Genomic DNA, 16,100 nt, shown 5'->3' on the forward strand with positions numbered 1-16,100 from the left:
CATTCAATAATTTACGGGCCCAGGATGCGACAAGCCGTGATTCACTCGGATTTTTACGGCCCAGGATGCGATCTTTGGCCACCAAGATGGTCCTAATTAAGGAGAGGACCTGATGCGTAGTGAAGGAGCTAGCTGAAGGTGAACCGGTATTCGAGCGAAGAATATATAGTCAGCATGTATTGGCTACAGTTCGTCCCAGTATTGCTCCAAGGATAGACGGAAACCGCACTAGGGATGCTAAAAATGCGAAAGAGTCGTAGGATAATCTTTGAAGTACGTACGAGCCTTGTGGATCAACTAGCAGGATTGGTCTTCTGGGACGGCTAACAGATATTCGTTTGTTCGGAGATGAACGAAACGATCATCTGCCAGACAACTCAACATTATGTGAATGATTTGGTCACGACTAGTCATCAGTTGGCAGAAGATGGATTCAACGTCGATGGTGCTTGGTTGATCAGTTAACTAGCTAACTTGCCAAAGCAATGCGATTCAATCATCCTTTACATGAACTTATCCTTAATTAAGTTGATTCCGGATATTATGCAAGCGAAATTGATTGCAAGACGTGAAAGTTGCAAGCGCGAGGCAGACTGTGGAAGCATTCTAGCGCAACTCGCAATCGACGGCAAAGAAGCGCAGTGAAAATTGTAGTGTACAGCGCTATCGGTACAGACAAATTTGGCCACTATGCATCTCAATGTTTGAGTCAAACAGCTTGCAAAAATTGGGAAGAGAAGTACTGATCATGCATGCTCATTCTTCAACAGTGATCATGCATGCTCCATTCTTCACGGCTTATCAATGAATCCCTATCAGCGAAGGGGTATAGGAAGAATGGTTTTTTTTTACTCTCGTACAACGTCTCTTTTGAGCCGGAATAGCAATTTGTTGGTTGATCGTCAAGCATCAACGTAGCCAATAATGTAATGCTATTCCAGTGGTTGGTAAATGGTTGGCGAACGTATCAGCAGCTGTCGGAGCATCAGCATGTGAAATTGAGATGAATGACGTCCTGTATGTACGGGAATTGACGATTAATTTATTGGCCCGTTAGCGAGCTGTGTCAGAATGGCTAGTGACTTTCCAACAGTGACGTTCCGCAAACAGAAGTGGAAGGTGGTCAGTCCGACTTGACTAATCAAGAATCTGGCGGTTGGTACATATTAAAAAGAGACAACCTAGACGTCGGTGAACACGGTCAGCCGAATGGAAGCTATTTTACAACATTGGCATCGTAGCCTGTGTCACATGACTGTTGGATGTATGAAGCGACTTGGAAACATGGCAAGCGAATTTGAATTTAACGCGACGAATGGAATTCAGTGTGTACCATGTATTATATTATAAGGCACCATCGACCACCGATCCGCCCAGTATTATCTGGAGTCGTTCGGTATAGTCCGGAATCGCCCGGAGTCGTCTGGAGTCGTCCGGAGTCGTCTGGAGTCGTCTGGAGTCGTCTGGAGTCGTCCGGAATCGTTCGGAGTCGGCCGGAGTCGTTGGGAGTCGTCGGAGTCGCCCGGGATCGGCTAGAGTCGAAGACGTCTAGAGTCTGCCTTCGAAACAAGGGTCGAACAACATACGAAGTGCACGCGCAAAGTGAAAGAGAAAACATACAACGAAATGAAACAGCCGATTACAATCATATTGCACCGGATAGCTCCTGTTGACTCCGACCGACTCGGATACTGGTAGACTCCGGACGACTCTGACGACTCCAAACAACTTCCAACGACTCTGGACGACTCCAAACAACTCCCAACGACTCCAGACGGCTCCAGAAGACTCCGAATCCCAACGACTTCGGACGACTCCGACTACGAACGACTCTAGGCGAATCCGGACGACTCCGATCCCGAATAACTCCGAACAACTCCGGACGACTCCGGGCGAATTCGGACCACTCCGAACAACTCTGGACGACTCTGGGCGAATCAGAATGACTCAGGACAATTCCGGACGATTCCGGACTAATCCGGGCGACACTGGACGACTCCGGACGACTCCGGACGACTCCGACTACGAACGACTACAGACGAATTCGGACGACTCTGAAGGACCTTGGACGACTCCGATTCCAAACGACTCTGGATGAATCCGAACAACTCCGGGCGAATCCGGAAGACTCCGGACGAGTGTGGACCGTATGTTGGAGTTGATTGATAGATTGTTCATTCATAGATGAACAAAGTCTCCATACAAATAAATGAAATCAAAAATATGTGACGGAATGAATGTCCGATAAACGGTAATTAAATGCCCTCTAGGATTAAAGTTAATTTAAGGTACAGCTGCAGCAGCAATGAAATGCGTGTGCCGATCAGTTTTGATGAAAAATTACAATGGAAATTGTCATGAAAATCACGTTTTCAAATGCACGAAATCATAGTACAATACCAACGACGCACTATCGCCGAGCCGCTATTTTTTTTTTAGCAAATATACACAAACAAATGATTTTGCTGCGATCGCAGCTAGTATAAAAAAAAAAACCGAGCGAGTATAAAAGGAGTTCCCAGCCATTGCTTCACAGCCATTCCGAACGACTCGGCAATGACGTCATTATAACATTCGCTACCATGCGTCCGAGCATAGAAGATGGCTATAAAAAGCTTTACAACACAGCATAAGGGCGTAAATGGGTAGGATGGTTCAGTATATTTTTCCATGCCCAATTCTAAATGGTACAATTCATATGAAAGTTTAATTTAAAATGCACACACAATTTACTTCCTTCGCCAAACTTACCATGTCAGGTACGCATGAAGGTTGAAAGATGGGTTTCAAACGCTTACAAATAAACACATCAACAATGAACGATTCTATTAAAGTCACTATCTTACATTTACATAGCTCTTCGTTCCTCTTGCTTTTATCTAGTTATTCGCGACCTGCAAATGCACTGCAAATACTATTTCACTTTGCACACGCGCCTGATACAGCTACATCATTTTACAGTTCCGAACTAACTCCGGTCTATCAGAGTGCACAGTGCTTTATAACCGTCTTCCTGTGCGATCTACTGTACTCGTTCCAATAGGTTGTATAGAGCATACCTAGCAAAAAAGGATCACCAAATTGGGACGCGAAGGGCAACAGCAAATTGACATTAGGAAATGTGGTTGCAATCGTAACTCCCTTAGCGGGCTCGAGACACTGTAGCTTACAGATTGCAAGCATCCTTTGGAGGCCATGATACTTGAACCTCGGCGCTATAAGCGTGGAGTATTCTATAACGGTAGCGAGGGTGGTTGCTGCGATAGGGCAGCAAATCTTGTGCGCTTAAGATACCAGGAACAACAGCCGTTAGCAATTGTGCCGCTCGAAGCTGCTCGGACAGCAGGGTAAACATGATTCAATGTCAATATAGAGACCGCGCGGTCACACGAAGCACATAATTAGCTTGCCTTGCGCCGGGTGTGGTGGCCGTTGTGGATAGACGGAGGCAAACAGAACCAGCTACAAAAAAGGTTTGAAAAAAAAAAACGGACAAACAAAACGCCGTTCTAGCCGTGTCGGTAACGGGGATATCTGGTGGGTTGGGTTGTTTTGGTGGATCGATAAGCCGACGCGAAACGGCTATTCCCGGTTCCCTGGTAGCGTTACTCTTAGCTGGAGTGTCGGGCCTGTCAGTTCTTTCCTGTAACCCGTAAGAAACAGCGTCGGTAACGAGTTCTGTAAAGATAATTGATATATCTCGTAGTGCGAAATTTTGGCGCGTGTGATCCATCGCCGGGAGCTCTGTCTGTTTTGAATCGGATTGAAACGTAAATTGAATGTAATAACTGTTTGGAAAGATTATTTGTTGTAATTCTAAGCTTGTGCTAGTTTCACTCGGCAACGTCATCAGTCTTCGGGGTAATTTCCTCTCCATTATTCAGTGCACAAGTGCGATAATGGCTATCATCTCGAAGGCCCCTATCAAATTTGTTTCCTATTCCGTATTCTAATCAGGCTAGTCAAACTGACAGCAATCACATATATTAGTATGCGAAAATAATTAAAATAATTGTAAAAATTCAGCTACACCCCTAGCCAAGATACATTTACGTCAGTGTGCAAAAATTGTTACATTAAAAATATTTTGATAAAATTATCCATCCCTTTTGATTATATTTCCTTTTGAATCCGTGGTTTCATGTTAGTAGACACGAAAAAAAAAAACAACACACATAAAGGAAAGCGGGGCAAAATGGCACTATTAAGGATTTTGCTCTGTATCTCATTTACCCAATGACCACTTATTTTGACGGAAATCGATGTTCTAGCATCTTATTGATGAAAAAAAAAATCAGAAGTAGGCTCATTAATATCAAATATAAATGAATAAAATGAAATTAAAAAATCAAAATTATAAGTTGTGAAAATGTATTGTGCGGGGTAAATGGTCTTGCTATGGGGATAAATGGTCATGCATGAAATGTCAAAACACATCAAAAACAAAGATGTAAAATGGACCACAACATTGGACTTTAGGCTTTGATTTGGTTTGCTTCTTGCATGTAGATAGAATTGTAATGGTAAAAAAAATTGTTTGGCAACGCATTTGCCAACCTTCACCACAGCAGGCAAAGTGAATTTGTGCATGCACGTGGTTGTTTCCGTGCCGAGAGGAATTTAACTGTCAGAGTGCTCAATAAAAAGTAAACAAAAGCTTATTTTCATTTAGATGAAAAACAAAACAAGCACAGAAAAGTTTTCAATGTGTTATCAACTGTTTCTATCGTTGAAGTAGAATAATTACCACAAAACCCAATATTCAGATTCGCCGGGCGTTATTACACTAGCGATTAGAATTTTTTTGTCAAATCGCTCGCTGTCATCGGTCTTGACACAAGAATTCCAATTTCACCTCCCTAGTCTAATATGGCCAAAAATGGTTACTTTTTTCATGTAAATCATAGATAAATATCGTGTTCTTATGAAAGCATATTTTCGAGACAGTGTAAATTACATAGTTTTGAGCAGACTAGGCAAATTTATTCAATTATTTTGAAATCTTAGGATATGAAATTTTCATAGTGGGCTTTAAACATTGTATTTTATGTTTTTCAACCATTGGAAGTCATAATAAACATGTTAATTTGCCAATAATGCAGGTGTCAACTTGCCCCGCGTTCCCCTACAAACCGATTCTTGGTATTCTTGGGATGTGAAGGACAAGCCCGGGAAAAGGTGTTTGCCACCCCTGCGATTCGATCGAAGCAAGTGGCTGCGCAGAGCGATCTGTCAAATTGGATCGGGCAGGTTGTTGTTATTGTCGTTTTGTGGCTGCTTTAGGTAAATACACAAACTGCACCGTCGTTTAATTGCTAAAAGCCCCAATCGGTTGGGTTTTGGCTGCCAATTTGTGCCACAAAACCGTTGCAAGCCACAGTGGTGCAGTACAACAATCAAACGCAGCAATCAAACAGTGTGCTTCGATCAAACCACCACATCCCGCAGCAGAGGTAAGCTGGCAGCAGCAAACAGGGAGATGACAACAAAGGGAATTCTCTAGAATGCTCCGCTCTCAATCGGGGCGAATGCATCACTCTGCTTACTGTGATATGATTTCCATTTTTAGCATCACGATTACTGTGAAATGCACGACACCGTTGGTCGCCTGCCCATCTTTCTGCTGCTGCTGTTACATCCGGGAATGAAGATGCACCACTGAGAGACGTACTCGTCCAGCTAACGTACCGGCGCAAACGAACGCTCTTTTTTTTAAATTCTGTTTGGTTTTGCTGTTGTCTAAATTAAGCAGCGAAATATCGAGAGAAGAAAGCTTAATCAGCGAATCAGCATTACCCGGTAAGAGCACTGAGGGGGCGATGGGGATGGTAGAATTAGCACCAGTTAGCATTCCCCGGGGCAAGCGTGGCGGCACGCGACAATGCATCTGTCCCACACAGCTCCTCGCTGCGCTAATTGACGGGTAAACAAAGGTGTGCGACAAAGGGGCTCGGCGTTCGCGACGACGGGCGCGTCAACAGCCCCTCCCGTCGCAAATTGTTGCGGCTAGAAATGGCTCGAAAAACAAACAAATGGATAGTTTGGAACTTAAGGAGCGTTTTTTTTTTGTAGGCGGCATGGAAGCCCTTACCTAGGGCCGGCTAGTGTCGCTTTTGCCAGTCTTTTAAGGACTTCAAGGATAATGCTCGTCCTGTTGCTGCAAGACTTGTGCCGGAGTGGTACCCAGTGCCACGAGTTTGATCCGTTCGGAATGACCCGCTCGGTATACGAAAAACTCGTTATACCGAAGGCTTCTTTCCATTTCGTTTGTATGAAAAGTACCAGTACAGGTATTCCCCGATATACGCCATACTCGATATACACGATATTCTAAAACTGACAGTTCTCTGAGAAAATTGTACTGATTTGACACCTCAATTGTCGAATGCAAAATAAATTCCCTTTTGAGAGAATTTCAAAATCCATTTTCCAATCCAATCCAAATCCAATGAATCTTTGAAATGATTCAATAAATCTAAATGGATCTTGGAAATGATTCAGTATATCTGAATCTCGTTTGGAAAGATTAATGGATTTCAATAGATTCATGGATCTCAATAGATTCATGAATCTCATTAGATTCATGAATCTCAAAAGATTCACGAATCTATAGGGATTCATAAAGCTTAAACATTTAATTATACTTCTACTTGGCGTAACGACCTACGTGATCATGCCAGCCTGTACAGGCTTTCGAGACTTCTTGGCAAGTACCAAGCAGCCGGATAGTATATTTTGCACAACCGGCATGTTAAGTCGTGCGAGTTAACCACTGTACCATGGGATCGCGCAATTTCAATAGTTTGAAAATCATACATCTCTAAAGATTCATGAATCTTTGGAGACTTATGAATCTTAATGATTTCATGTATCCTATAGGTTCATGAATTCTGAATCTTTAGAATTTCATGAATCCTTGGAGATTCATGTGGTCTAAATTTGAAGAGTTCTGCTCCTTTTGAATTTCATAAATCCTTCGAGATCCATGATTCTTTAGAGATCTTTGAATCCATGGAAATTGGATCGACATTCGAATCACTAATCGCTGAACTTGTATATGACTTTCATTCATGATTCATGAAACCCGACACTAGTAATGGCATTTGAAAAACGAAAATGCCACTGTACCTACGCTATTATTATTGTCCCATTTTCTTGAAAAAAGAAAAATTCTATTGATTTAGTTCTTTCTTCAATATTTACCGAATAGATCAATTTTGGAAAGATCTTTTATCGGTGCGTGTGTGTCTGGGTAAAGTTGTTATTCCGCTGTTAAACATTTCCTACATTTATGTTAGCTGTTGAAAACCCTTGACTCGTAAACAATAAAAAATGTTCTAATTCACCGCCTCCAATATGTTTTTCAACAGCTGACAAGTTCAACACATCGCAAGGAACTGTCGAACTCAATCCAGCTTGAGAGACGTGTTGAAAATCACGTGGAAGCATTGAAACATTATTGTGATGCAAATACAACATTTGACAGCTGTTGAAAAACATCTCGCAAGCAATGAAAAAAGCTGTTGACATTGCAAATTGACTCGAAAAAATCCTGGAATAATTTTTATTTTCTTCAGCATAATTTTCAACACCTCAACGGTCTGTTGCAATCGTTTAAAAAAACGATTGCAAACGAAGTAAAACTGGGATTTGAAGCCGGATTTCATCATCCGTTGATCGTTGTGGTGTTGAAAATCATGCTGAAGAAATCAAAAACTATTATGATGAAAATGAAATATCAGAGTGATATGGAATAACTTGCAAGCGGTGAAAAACATTCTTTACATTAAGTAACTTTGAAAATTCTGTGTGATAGTGTTGTATAGGAATGTCTTAATCATTCAATCCTCTCATTTGAGGTACTCTTAACTTACCCAGAGTTTAGTTCTGAGTACGATAAGGTTTGGTTTACTTGGTTTCTGATTAAATATAACACATTGAAAAACGTTCTTGAAAAGTGCCTTATCGCAACTGGTCCCATCATTATATGTATACGAAAAAAAAAACTGCCAGTGTTAGCTTCCCCAATGTTGTTACAAATCTCTGTTTGCTTTATTCTAATTGTTGCTCCATCTTATCACCGCTCGTTTGCAGCCGCGTTGCGATGGGATTCGCACGAAGGGATGCCGTCATCGCAATGCTGCTTATAATGGGAGTAACCGTGCCGGAGCTGCCCCTGCCGGCGGCGATGGCTCGCATCGTGGACGACACGGTGGCCGGCAGCAACGTTCTGTTCACCGACGCACCGCAACTGCTGTCGCAGGCGCTCGATCATACTACGCCGATGCATATGGTCGCTGTCGGAGAGCCACCGCTACCGGTAGATGCTGTGGGAGGAGAAGGAGCAGATGGTGGTGGCGGTTTCAATCCAGCTAGCGATCATCAACCGGGCAGTGTCGATGGTGGTAGCGCCGGCAGATCGACCGAATCATTTGCCGCAACCGTACCGATGGTATCGAGCAGCTCGCCAGCATCGGCACCGAACGGTCACGCAGGCTCGAGCACACAGACACCCCCGCTCTCAACGACGGCCACACCACCACCGATACCGTCCGCGGTAACGACGACCACCGGCGCACCGGTCGCTAGCTCTTCGAGCACGCTGGCATCGACCACGACGACGGCGACGGCGACGATCGCTGCCGGTGCGCCAAACGTTGGGCCAGCGCCCGCCACCGCCACGGCCACGAGCAACGGGCGCTCGGCGGTGTCGGCCCCGCCCCAGATCGAATGCTACCACGCCCAGCCGGAGCTGTGCGCCGAGCGCAAGGGTGACTGCGAGTGCAGCGTCGATCCGGTCGTGCCGGCCGCCCTGTACTGCTGCAACGTCACCGACATCAATAAGGCGATCGGGTGCGTGACGAACGCGCCGGAAACGGCCAGCTGGAAGTATCTGCACATCCGCAACGTGACCGTGCGCGAGATGGCGCTGAACGTGTCGAACCGGTACATCAAGACGCTGCTGTCGCTCGCGATCACCGACGGCACGATCCAGCGCATCAGCACGTCGTTCGCCCGGTTCTCGTCCCCGGTCTGCCTGAACGTGTCGAACAACAACATCAGCGAGATCGAGCCGCGCGCCTTCCGCGAGCTGCGCAACCTCACGATGCTCGACCTGTCGTACAACAATCTCTCCACCATACCGTCCACGAACGGGAAGTTCCGGCTCGACATACGGTAGGAAGGGGATAGAGCAAAAAAGAAAAGAAAGAAAAAAAAAACACCCGCATTTGATTCCGTTTTTCTTCCATTCTTTGCAGCGGAAACGTTGGCATGCTGTGCAAGTCGCTGCTCGAATCGCTCAAGAGCGGCGTCAAGTTTAAGGATCCCGAGTCGACGTTCTGCCTGACGAACCGCACCTTCAACTGGTTCAACTCGACCGACAGCCTGCCGCTGCACCAGCTGGAGACGATCCAGCGCGTGCAGGACGAGTGCCCGGAGAACTGCACCTGCGAGCTCGACCGGCTCAACTTCGACCTGAACAACACGGAGCGCAAAACGATTACGACGCGCGTGGCCTGCACCGGGCTCGGGCTGACCAAGTTCCCCGATCGGTTGCCGGCCGGCACGGTGACGCTGAACATCTCCAACAACAATGTAAGCGGTGGTTTGTGCGAAGCGTGTGGTGAGTGGCGCGATAATATGACCCCCGCTTCCTTGTTTGGCTTTCCCCGTTGCAGATCACCAGCCTGGAGGCGCTCAACACACCGCCGTACCAGTCGCTGCTGCGGCTGCACGCCGACGACAACCAGATCAGCTCGCTGAGCGACCTGGAAGGGATGGACTTCATCTCGCGCTTCACGCTGTTCTCGATCCGGCGCAACAAGCTGAAAACCGTCCAGTCGTACATCTTCACCAAATCGCTCGACCTCGGCTCGTACATCTTTCTCGAGGGCAACCCGATGACGTGCGACTGCAACGCGGCGAAGGGGTTCAAGAACTGGCTGCTCAGCCGGAAGGCGCAGGTGCCCGACCACGAGAACATCTTCTGCGAGGGCAACACCAACCTGCAGCAGCTGGTCACGATCCAGGAGAGCAAGCTGTGCCAGTCCCAGCACGACTGGACCGACTACATCTACTACCTGATCGCGACCGAGATACTGCTGCTGGTGGCGCTCGTCTGCAAGGTGTCGTACGACTACTGGGTGTTCAAGACGGCCGGCTATCTGCCGTGGCCGGCGAACAAAATGCCCAAGCTGCCGTGCGACTGCCTGTGCGAATGAGCGGCGCGATCGCTCGTATGCAAATGTGTGTGTGTGTGTGTATGTGTGTGAGTGTGTATGTGTGTGCCGTAATTATGATGAATGTTTCCAATTTGTCTACCCTTTTTTAAACAAACAACAACAGCAACAACAACAACAAAAAACTCTCTTTTAATCGTTTCTCTCGTCAGCTGTGATAATCCATACAAGAAGGCCTTCTGTCCAATGTCCAGTCCAGTCTACAAATGTGTTTGTAACGCGATCGGCTTGGAAATGTATCGTATCCGTCTTTATCATAAATAAAGTAAGTTATTGTAAGTGATCGTTTTGTGTTTGACGTAATGTTTTAAGATAGATCAGCGTGATTACTAACCGTTTACAGGAGTCTGCTCTTCTTGCCTGAGAAGAGCATTGCAAACGCTTCATTCACTCCCAGAATTTAAGCGCTGAGTTCTCAGTCGTGCCCTGGAAACAATATTTCTATCTGAAGAGGATTGGTAGGGATTGTGAGCAGAATCTACACCATACTATATATGGCCTAATCCTACGCGGGGAGAGAGAGTAGAGTAAGAATTAATCGCAACAATGCGTCTCAAGGTTAACAAAAACCACTGCTACCAGAGTTAAAAGAGCAACTGCACAGTAAATCTCCTTCCGAACATCAGGATCTAAGCCTAATTTAGCATTCTGAATCTTATGGATCTCGAGGATTTTTGCAAATGTTCGTCCGACGATATCGAAACCGAGAAAACCACTGCTACCAGAGTTACTTACCAGAGAAAACTGCACAGTACATCTCGTTCCGAATATCAGGATCTAAGTCTAATCTAGCATTCTGAATTTTCTGGATCTCGAAAAGTTTTGCAAATGTTCGTCCGAGGATATTTCTCTCGTAGCAACGTTTGAATTACATTTAGGCATGTTGTTGTTTTTTTTAAGATCTACCTTTGATTTTGCGACAAAATTGTTGGAGTAGAGCTTTTGCATCATGTTGGTACAGACAATTTTCGATGGGACACAGCTGGAAGATGTTGATTCGATTCGCTGACTAGAGAGTCATATCGAAATTTCACTGAAATTCACATTGCGTTTTTGCGTCCTTGCCTGCAGATCCGAAACCAGCTGGACGCGAATTCTGCTTCCTGATATGTTTTTTTTTTCATTGTTCCCAGGTACTATTTCAACAAATTGGCCGGTAATATCAACCTCCCGGCCAAGCGAACGTGGCGATGTAGCGACTTTGTCCTACGTTTTCGTGTTCAGTATCATTTGGAGCTTATTGTCGTCGGGAAGTTTTTAGGATCGTCGGCCATTCGGAACTAGGCTTTCTTTCGATGCTCAGATGCTGGAACAGGCTTATACGACACCCACAAACTACTGCACGGAGTCCGTTTTAGACGCTACGGAGTGCCGTTTTTTGATAACGTACGCTTCTGAACGTAGTTGCTACACTCTTTTGGCCAGCACGGTTTTGAGTTTGAGCGATAGAGATGTCATATTTTATTCGCTGACTCATGAGATACATCCGATTAAAAATACATGTTACTCTAGAGTCTTGGGCCGGTCTGGTGGTACAGTCGTCAATTCGTACGACTTAACAACATGCCCGTCATGGGTTCAAGTCCCGAATAGACCGTGCCCCCATACGTAGGACTGACTATCCTGCTATGGCAATAGTATGTCACTGAAAACCAAGCTCACTTCACTAAGTGGAGTACAGGCAGGCCTTGACCGACAGCGGTTGTTGTGCCAAAGAAGAAGAAGAAGAAGATTACTCTAAAGTCTAGACCTGCGATGTCAAATTCATGTTAATTTGTTATAAGGTCCCAACAAACTGTCAGCTAAGGCGATGTTTTTGTGTGTGTACATAGGAATAAAAAGGAAGAAAACCGCGCAAAATAGGTTATTGCGAAAAATCACGCAAGAGTGAAGATTATCGAGAATTTATTTTTTTGTTGTACCCATTTTTTAGAGCACCAGTTTCTAACACAGAGATATATGATATTTCCTACATTTCCACAGTTTTGTGCAAACTAACAAGATAAGTACGCAAAGATAATGACAACAACTGGTCATGACTCATGACTAACTATGTTAGTTTATCCAATACAGAATAGTAAATTCTTGGAAATCTTGATATTGGTGTCATTTTGATTATCAATATTTTTGAGCTGGTATTAATTGTGAACAGCATTTACCTACGTTAAACACAGCGAATTCTTACATTTGATGCTGCCCAATCTCCATAAATTACTACAGATCGGTTCGTCCAGTCCAGTCCAGAGTGTGGACTCCAGACTTGGACAAATCTTCATTTGACAGTCGGGGAGTGCAAGGTGTCATACAAGCCCTTCGTAACCGTTACTCTCGTCCTGCCAATATCCATAGAAATGCTAATTCATTATGGCCATCAAAAACAGAGTCATAAGCCCACCTAATTTTTTCTAATCACATTGATCTTGGTAGGATGCCTCATGAAAAGCTTTGGATCGTTTGTAACAGCCTATTGTGCTGACATCTGATTTCATCTGTTTTCTAAATGATTTGAAATTCCTGATGGTGGAGTGATTTAGTACAATTTTCCAATTCTTTTTCTTAAATAAATTATTTTTATTTTTAAGCAAGGTAATACTCAAGGTACTTGGTGGGAAAAAAAGTAGAATCATGTTCCAAAACCACATACAGATGGGTAAGATACTTCCGGACATTCCCGGTTTTATACATTAGTATGAGATTGAAGCTGAAATGCGAGTTGTTTCTTTAAAAACTTGTCCATCACAAATCTGTGCAGAAATGTTTCTACAAATAAATGTTGGGTCAAGCGGTCGCGGGCCACACCGAAAGACCTCTGGTCTGGTTGGGCCACTAGTTGGACATCTCTGGTCTAGACAGTCGCAGCCATTAAATGTTTCTGAAAATGTTGTTTCAAACAAACGTTTGAACAACATAGAAATATACATCCCCTCTTGCAAAATAGAAGAAGAAGTCTCATGAGATACTATTATTGAAAGTGCAATTAACGTTTCATTAGTGCGGGTGAAGATAAAGCAATAAAAAAATCTCCAATTCCAAGCTTCCAATCTTCCAGTATCAAGACCTGAAGATGCGTCACGCCTCTTGCCAAAAACAATGTTTCTTTCAGCGCTTGTAAATCTTACTTCCTACCCGGGGATGAAGCGGATGTATGGTTGTTGTTTTGTTTCGTAACTTTATTGTGTTGGAAAACTCTCTAGCGGGAGAAGCAGCAACAGCCCATATTTCGTATGCTATTCGCACAAGATTGGAGGTTAAAATGCTGCCTCTCTTCATCTTAAATTCTATAACGACATCTTGCTGCGGGGGAAGTAAGCACAAGGAACACCAGCAGCCGTTGTGTCGGGTCGCCCTTATCTCTGCCCCAGCCACTGCGCTGTCACACCGCGTTATTACGTCTTACAAATCGAACCTTAACACCTAATCGTAACTATCACGTTCCTCGCACTGCTCCAACAGCGCCGGAGCCTAATACGGACAGAAGGGTGCGGCCGGGTAGGGTGCCCGCCCGGGCAGCGCGTACGGGGCCGGATTGACCACCCGGCAGATGTCCTTGTAGTCGCGCCCCTTCGCCTGCCGCTTGTGGCTGGTGGCCGAGCTGGCCGTGGGGCGATGATGGCTGCCGTACCCGGTCCCGCTGGCACTGCCGCCGCCGCCGCCATAGTAGCCGTACTGGTTGCCACCGTAGCCACCGCCGGAGTAGGTCGGCTGGTAGGCCGCAAAGCCGAACAGCTTGTCCAGCATGACCGGGGACGCCTGGCAGGGCGCGGAACACTGTAGCAGGGCGAGCAGGACAGCCAGCAGGGCCAGCGCCACTAGCCGCCCGATCGAGGTAACGGCGGTGTACATCGCACTGTTCGGCGTGTCTGTTCGACCTTCAATTAACACACCTTGGCGGTTTGAGTGTCCGTTGTATAACGGCTTTTCTGTTGTGGTTGTTGTTGTTGTGGTTGTTGTTTAGGCGACACAACTTCACACCTTGTACGCGAGCTAAAGTCGTCGGCCCTTCAGGGATCCGATGGCAGGTTTGAGCGGCAGGTTTGATAGCGTTGTTTTGACTTTAGACGCAGAAGAAGAGCAGCAGCAGCAGTCGGACGAGATATGTTTTGATTGCAGGCCACGCGGGGGAAGAATGTTTTTTTTTTGTTTTGTTTTGATTTACCGGGAGACTCTCCGGTTGCGGTCCGCTCGGGTCTTCTAATCGCACCAAGGATAGACGCTACTCTGCACGAGCGTACTGTACGGGCGGCGTGCTTTTATAGTAGGGATGTGATGATCAGGTGGATGCGTCTCTCTTTCTCTCTCGCGCGTTCCTAGCAGAGCGGCCAAACGCTCTCGGTGCGCTCTCTAGCGACGTCGGGCGCTCTCGCACAAGAACCTGCAGAAAGATCGCAAGATCCTTGGCAATGTTTGGTGAACGTGGTAGCGCGGTAGAAGCGTCACACAGCATCCAGTCCGAATGAGCGGTGGCAGCACTCCCACCATTCACGGTGTGTTCTGTTCTCGCGCGAGAGGCGGGTTCCCCGTCTGCTGCTGACCTTGACTCGCGCGAATCTTAGTGCACTGACACGCGCCCCTCTCTGAGGTCGAGGATATGCAGCGACCGTGCACTGCTTGGCGAAGAGGAACCCGTTAACGGTCAGGTTTTGCAGTGCAGCTTTCTGCTTTTTTTGTTTTAATAATCAGCTGTTTCGGGGCGTGTGACGTCCACTGGAAACGGTACGCTTAGCAGCCTGATCGAACCACACCTGCCGTCTTCCTGAATCCCGGAAGTTTGCTTCACACCACTGTTGGTCTTTATCCATAAAACCTTTAGTTCTTACTTCTTCTGCTTTATAGTACGTACAATCACCCAACACTCCACCCAGTTTGTTAGTCTGTGCGGCAGTAAGCTTATGGGATTCTGGGACCTTGGTTTTAGCCCTTAATCATACAAACAAAGCTTCACACACCTTAATCCGCGCTACAGGCCTACCCACACACACACACACACCGCACAAAATCGATTCGCTCGGAGCACTACCGTGCGAAACCAGCTGCGAACCGAAACTGGCAGTGCCACGGCAAGCTGGTTCGGCAAGGAAATGGAGCCACGGATCACGGAATCGTGTACTGCAGGGCGCACACACGGTGGCATGAGGAAATGCACCCACCCCGCATTTTCGTTGCTGGCGGTTGCCGGTGGCGCACCGTGTCGTACGCGGCGCGGAATGCCATTTCGTTCGCAGTTTACCATAACAGCGTGCACGTTGCGCGCTGGAACCGTTCGTTGCTCTCGGTACGGTGCTTTTGGCCTTTTCCCTCCTTCACTTGTTGTTTTTTTTCCTTTCTTTTCTAGCGCTTACTTTTACAGGTTTATACGATCAACGATTTTAGCCTCAACGCTAATGCGAACTTTGTTATAGGGTTTCGCGGCGAGCTAACCCTTCTCCCGGTGTGTGCGCGTGCTGTGAAAGGAAAGGGCATTGGCGGTGAGAAATGTCTTGCAGCGGTGTCGCTCCAGGGGAGACGAATCTTCATAAGCACGCGTTGGGGAGCTGTGTGATTCACACAATCGATCAAGAATTGCACTCCAATCATAATGCGTACCGATCTGAGCGGGAAAGCCCGACCGCTGAGTCATGCTGCGTGATGCACCAGGTTTCTGCTGGAGGTCGAGCATTCTTGCGAACACGAACTACCAGCGCCAGTTTGTTAGTCGGCAATAGCAAAAAAGTAAACAACTCCCAATGCGCAGATACCGCCCGAAAGTGTAAACACACAAAACCACAATCATGTAAACAGTTGTGCGACCATGATGCGATGAAGCGGACCTGATAAGCCCGGAATCTTCAGAAAGACCTTGAAACCAGTCCCACTTGGCTG

At 46.2% G+C, this 16,100-nt stretch overlaps 2 protein-coding genes across 4 annotated transcripts; one reads left to right on the forward strand and one right to left on the reverse strand.

Moving 5' to 3' along the window:
• The first annotated feature begins 3,217 nt into the window (after positions 1 to 3,217).
• On the forward strand, positions 3,218 to 10,525 carry LOC120951760 (protein halfway). 3 transcript variants are annotated; one of them, XM_040370650.2, is made up of 6 exons: positions 3,219 to 3,861; positions 5,103 to 5,453; positions 5,570 to 5,799; positions 8,095 to 9,177; positions 9,261 to 9,597; positions 9,681 to 10,525. In XM_040370650.2, the coding sequence occupies exons 4-6, from the start codon at positions 8,105 to 8,107 to the stop codon at positions 10,221 to 10,223; spliced, it is 1,953 nt and encodes a 650-aa protein (XP_040226584.2). In that variant the 5' UTR covers positions 3,219 to 3,861; positions 5,103 to 5,453; positions 5,570 to 5,799; positions 8,095 to 8,104; the 3' UTR covers positions 10,224 to 10,525. The 3 variants fall into 3 exon arrangements, with proteins under 3 accessions (XP_040226594.2, XP_040226584.2, XP_049461307.1); XM_049605350.1 differs by lacking the exon at positions 3,219 to 3,861 and having other exon boundaries at positions 5,085 to 5,453; XM_040370660.2 differs by lacking the exons at positions 5,103 to 5,453; positions 5,570 to 5,799 and having other exon boundaries at positions 3,218 to 3,861.
• A 2,865-nt stretch (positions 10,526 to 13,390) lies between these two features.
• LOC120957183 (uncharacterized) lies at positions 13,391 to 15,392 on the reverse strand. Its single transcript, XM_040379244.2, has one exon. It carries the CDS (start codon positions 14,082 to 14,084, stop codon positions 13,704 to 13,706), a length of 381 nt encoding a protein of 126 aa, XP_040235178.1. The 5' UTR covers positions 14,085 to 15,392; the 3' UTR covers positions 13,391 to 13,703.
• Positions 15,393 to 16,100: the final 708 nt, after the last annotated feature.

This window comes from Anopheles coluzzii, chromosome X (assembly GCF_943734685.1).
Source record: "Anopheles coluzzii chromosome X, AcolN3, whole genome shotgun sequence".
NCBI classification, from domain to species: Eukaryota; Metazoa; Arthropoda; class Insecta; order Diptera; family Culicidae; genus Anopheles; species Anopheles coluzzii.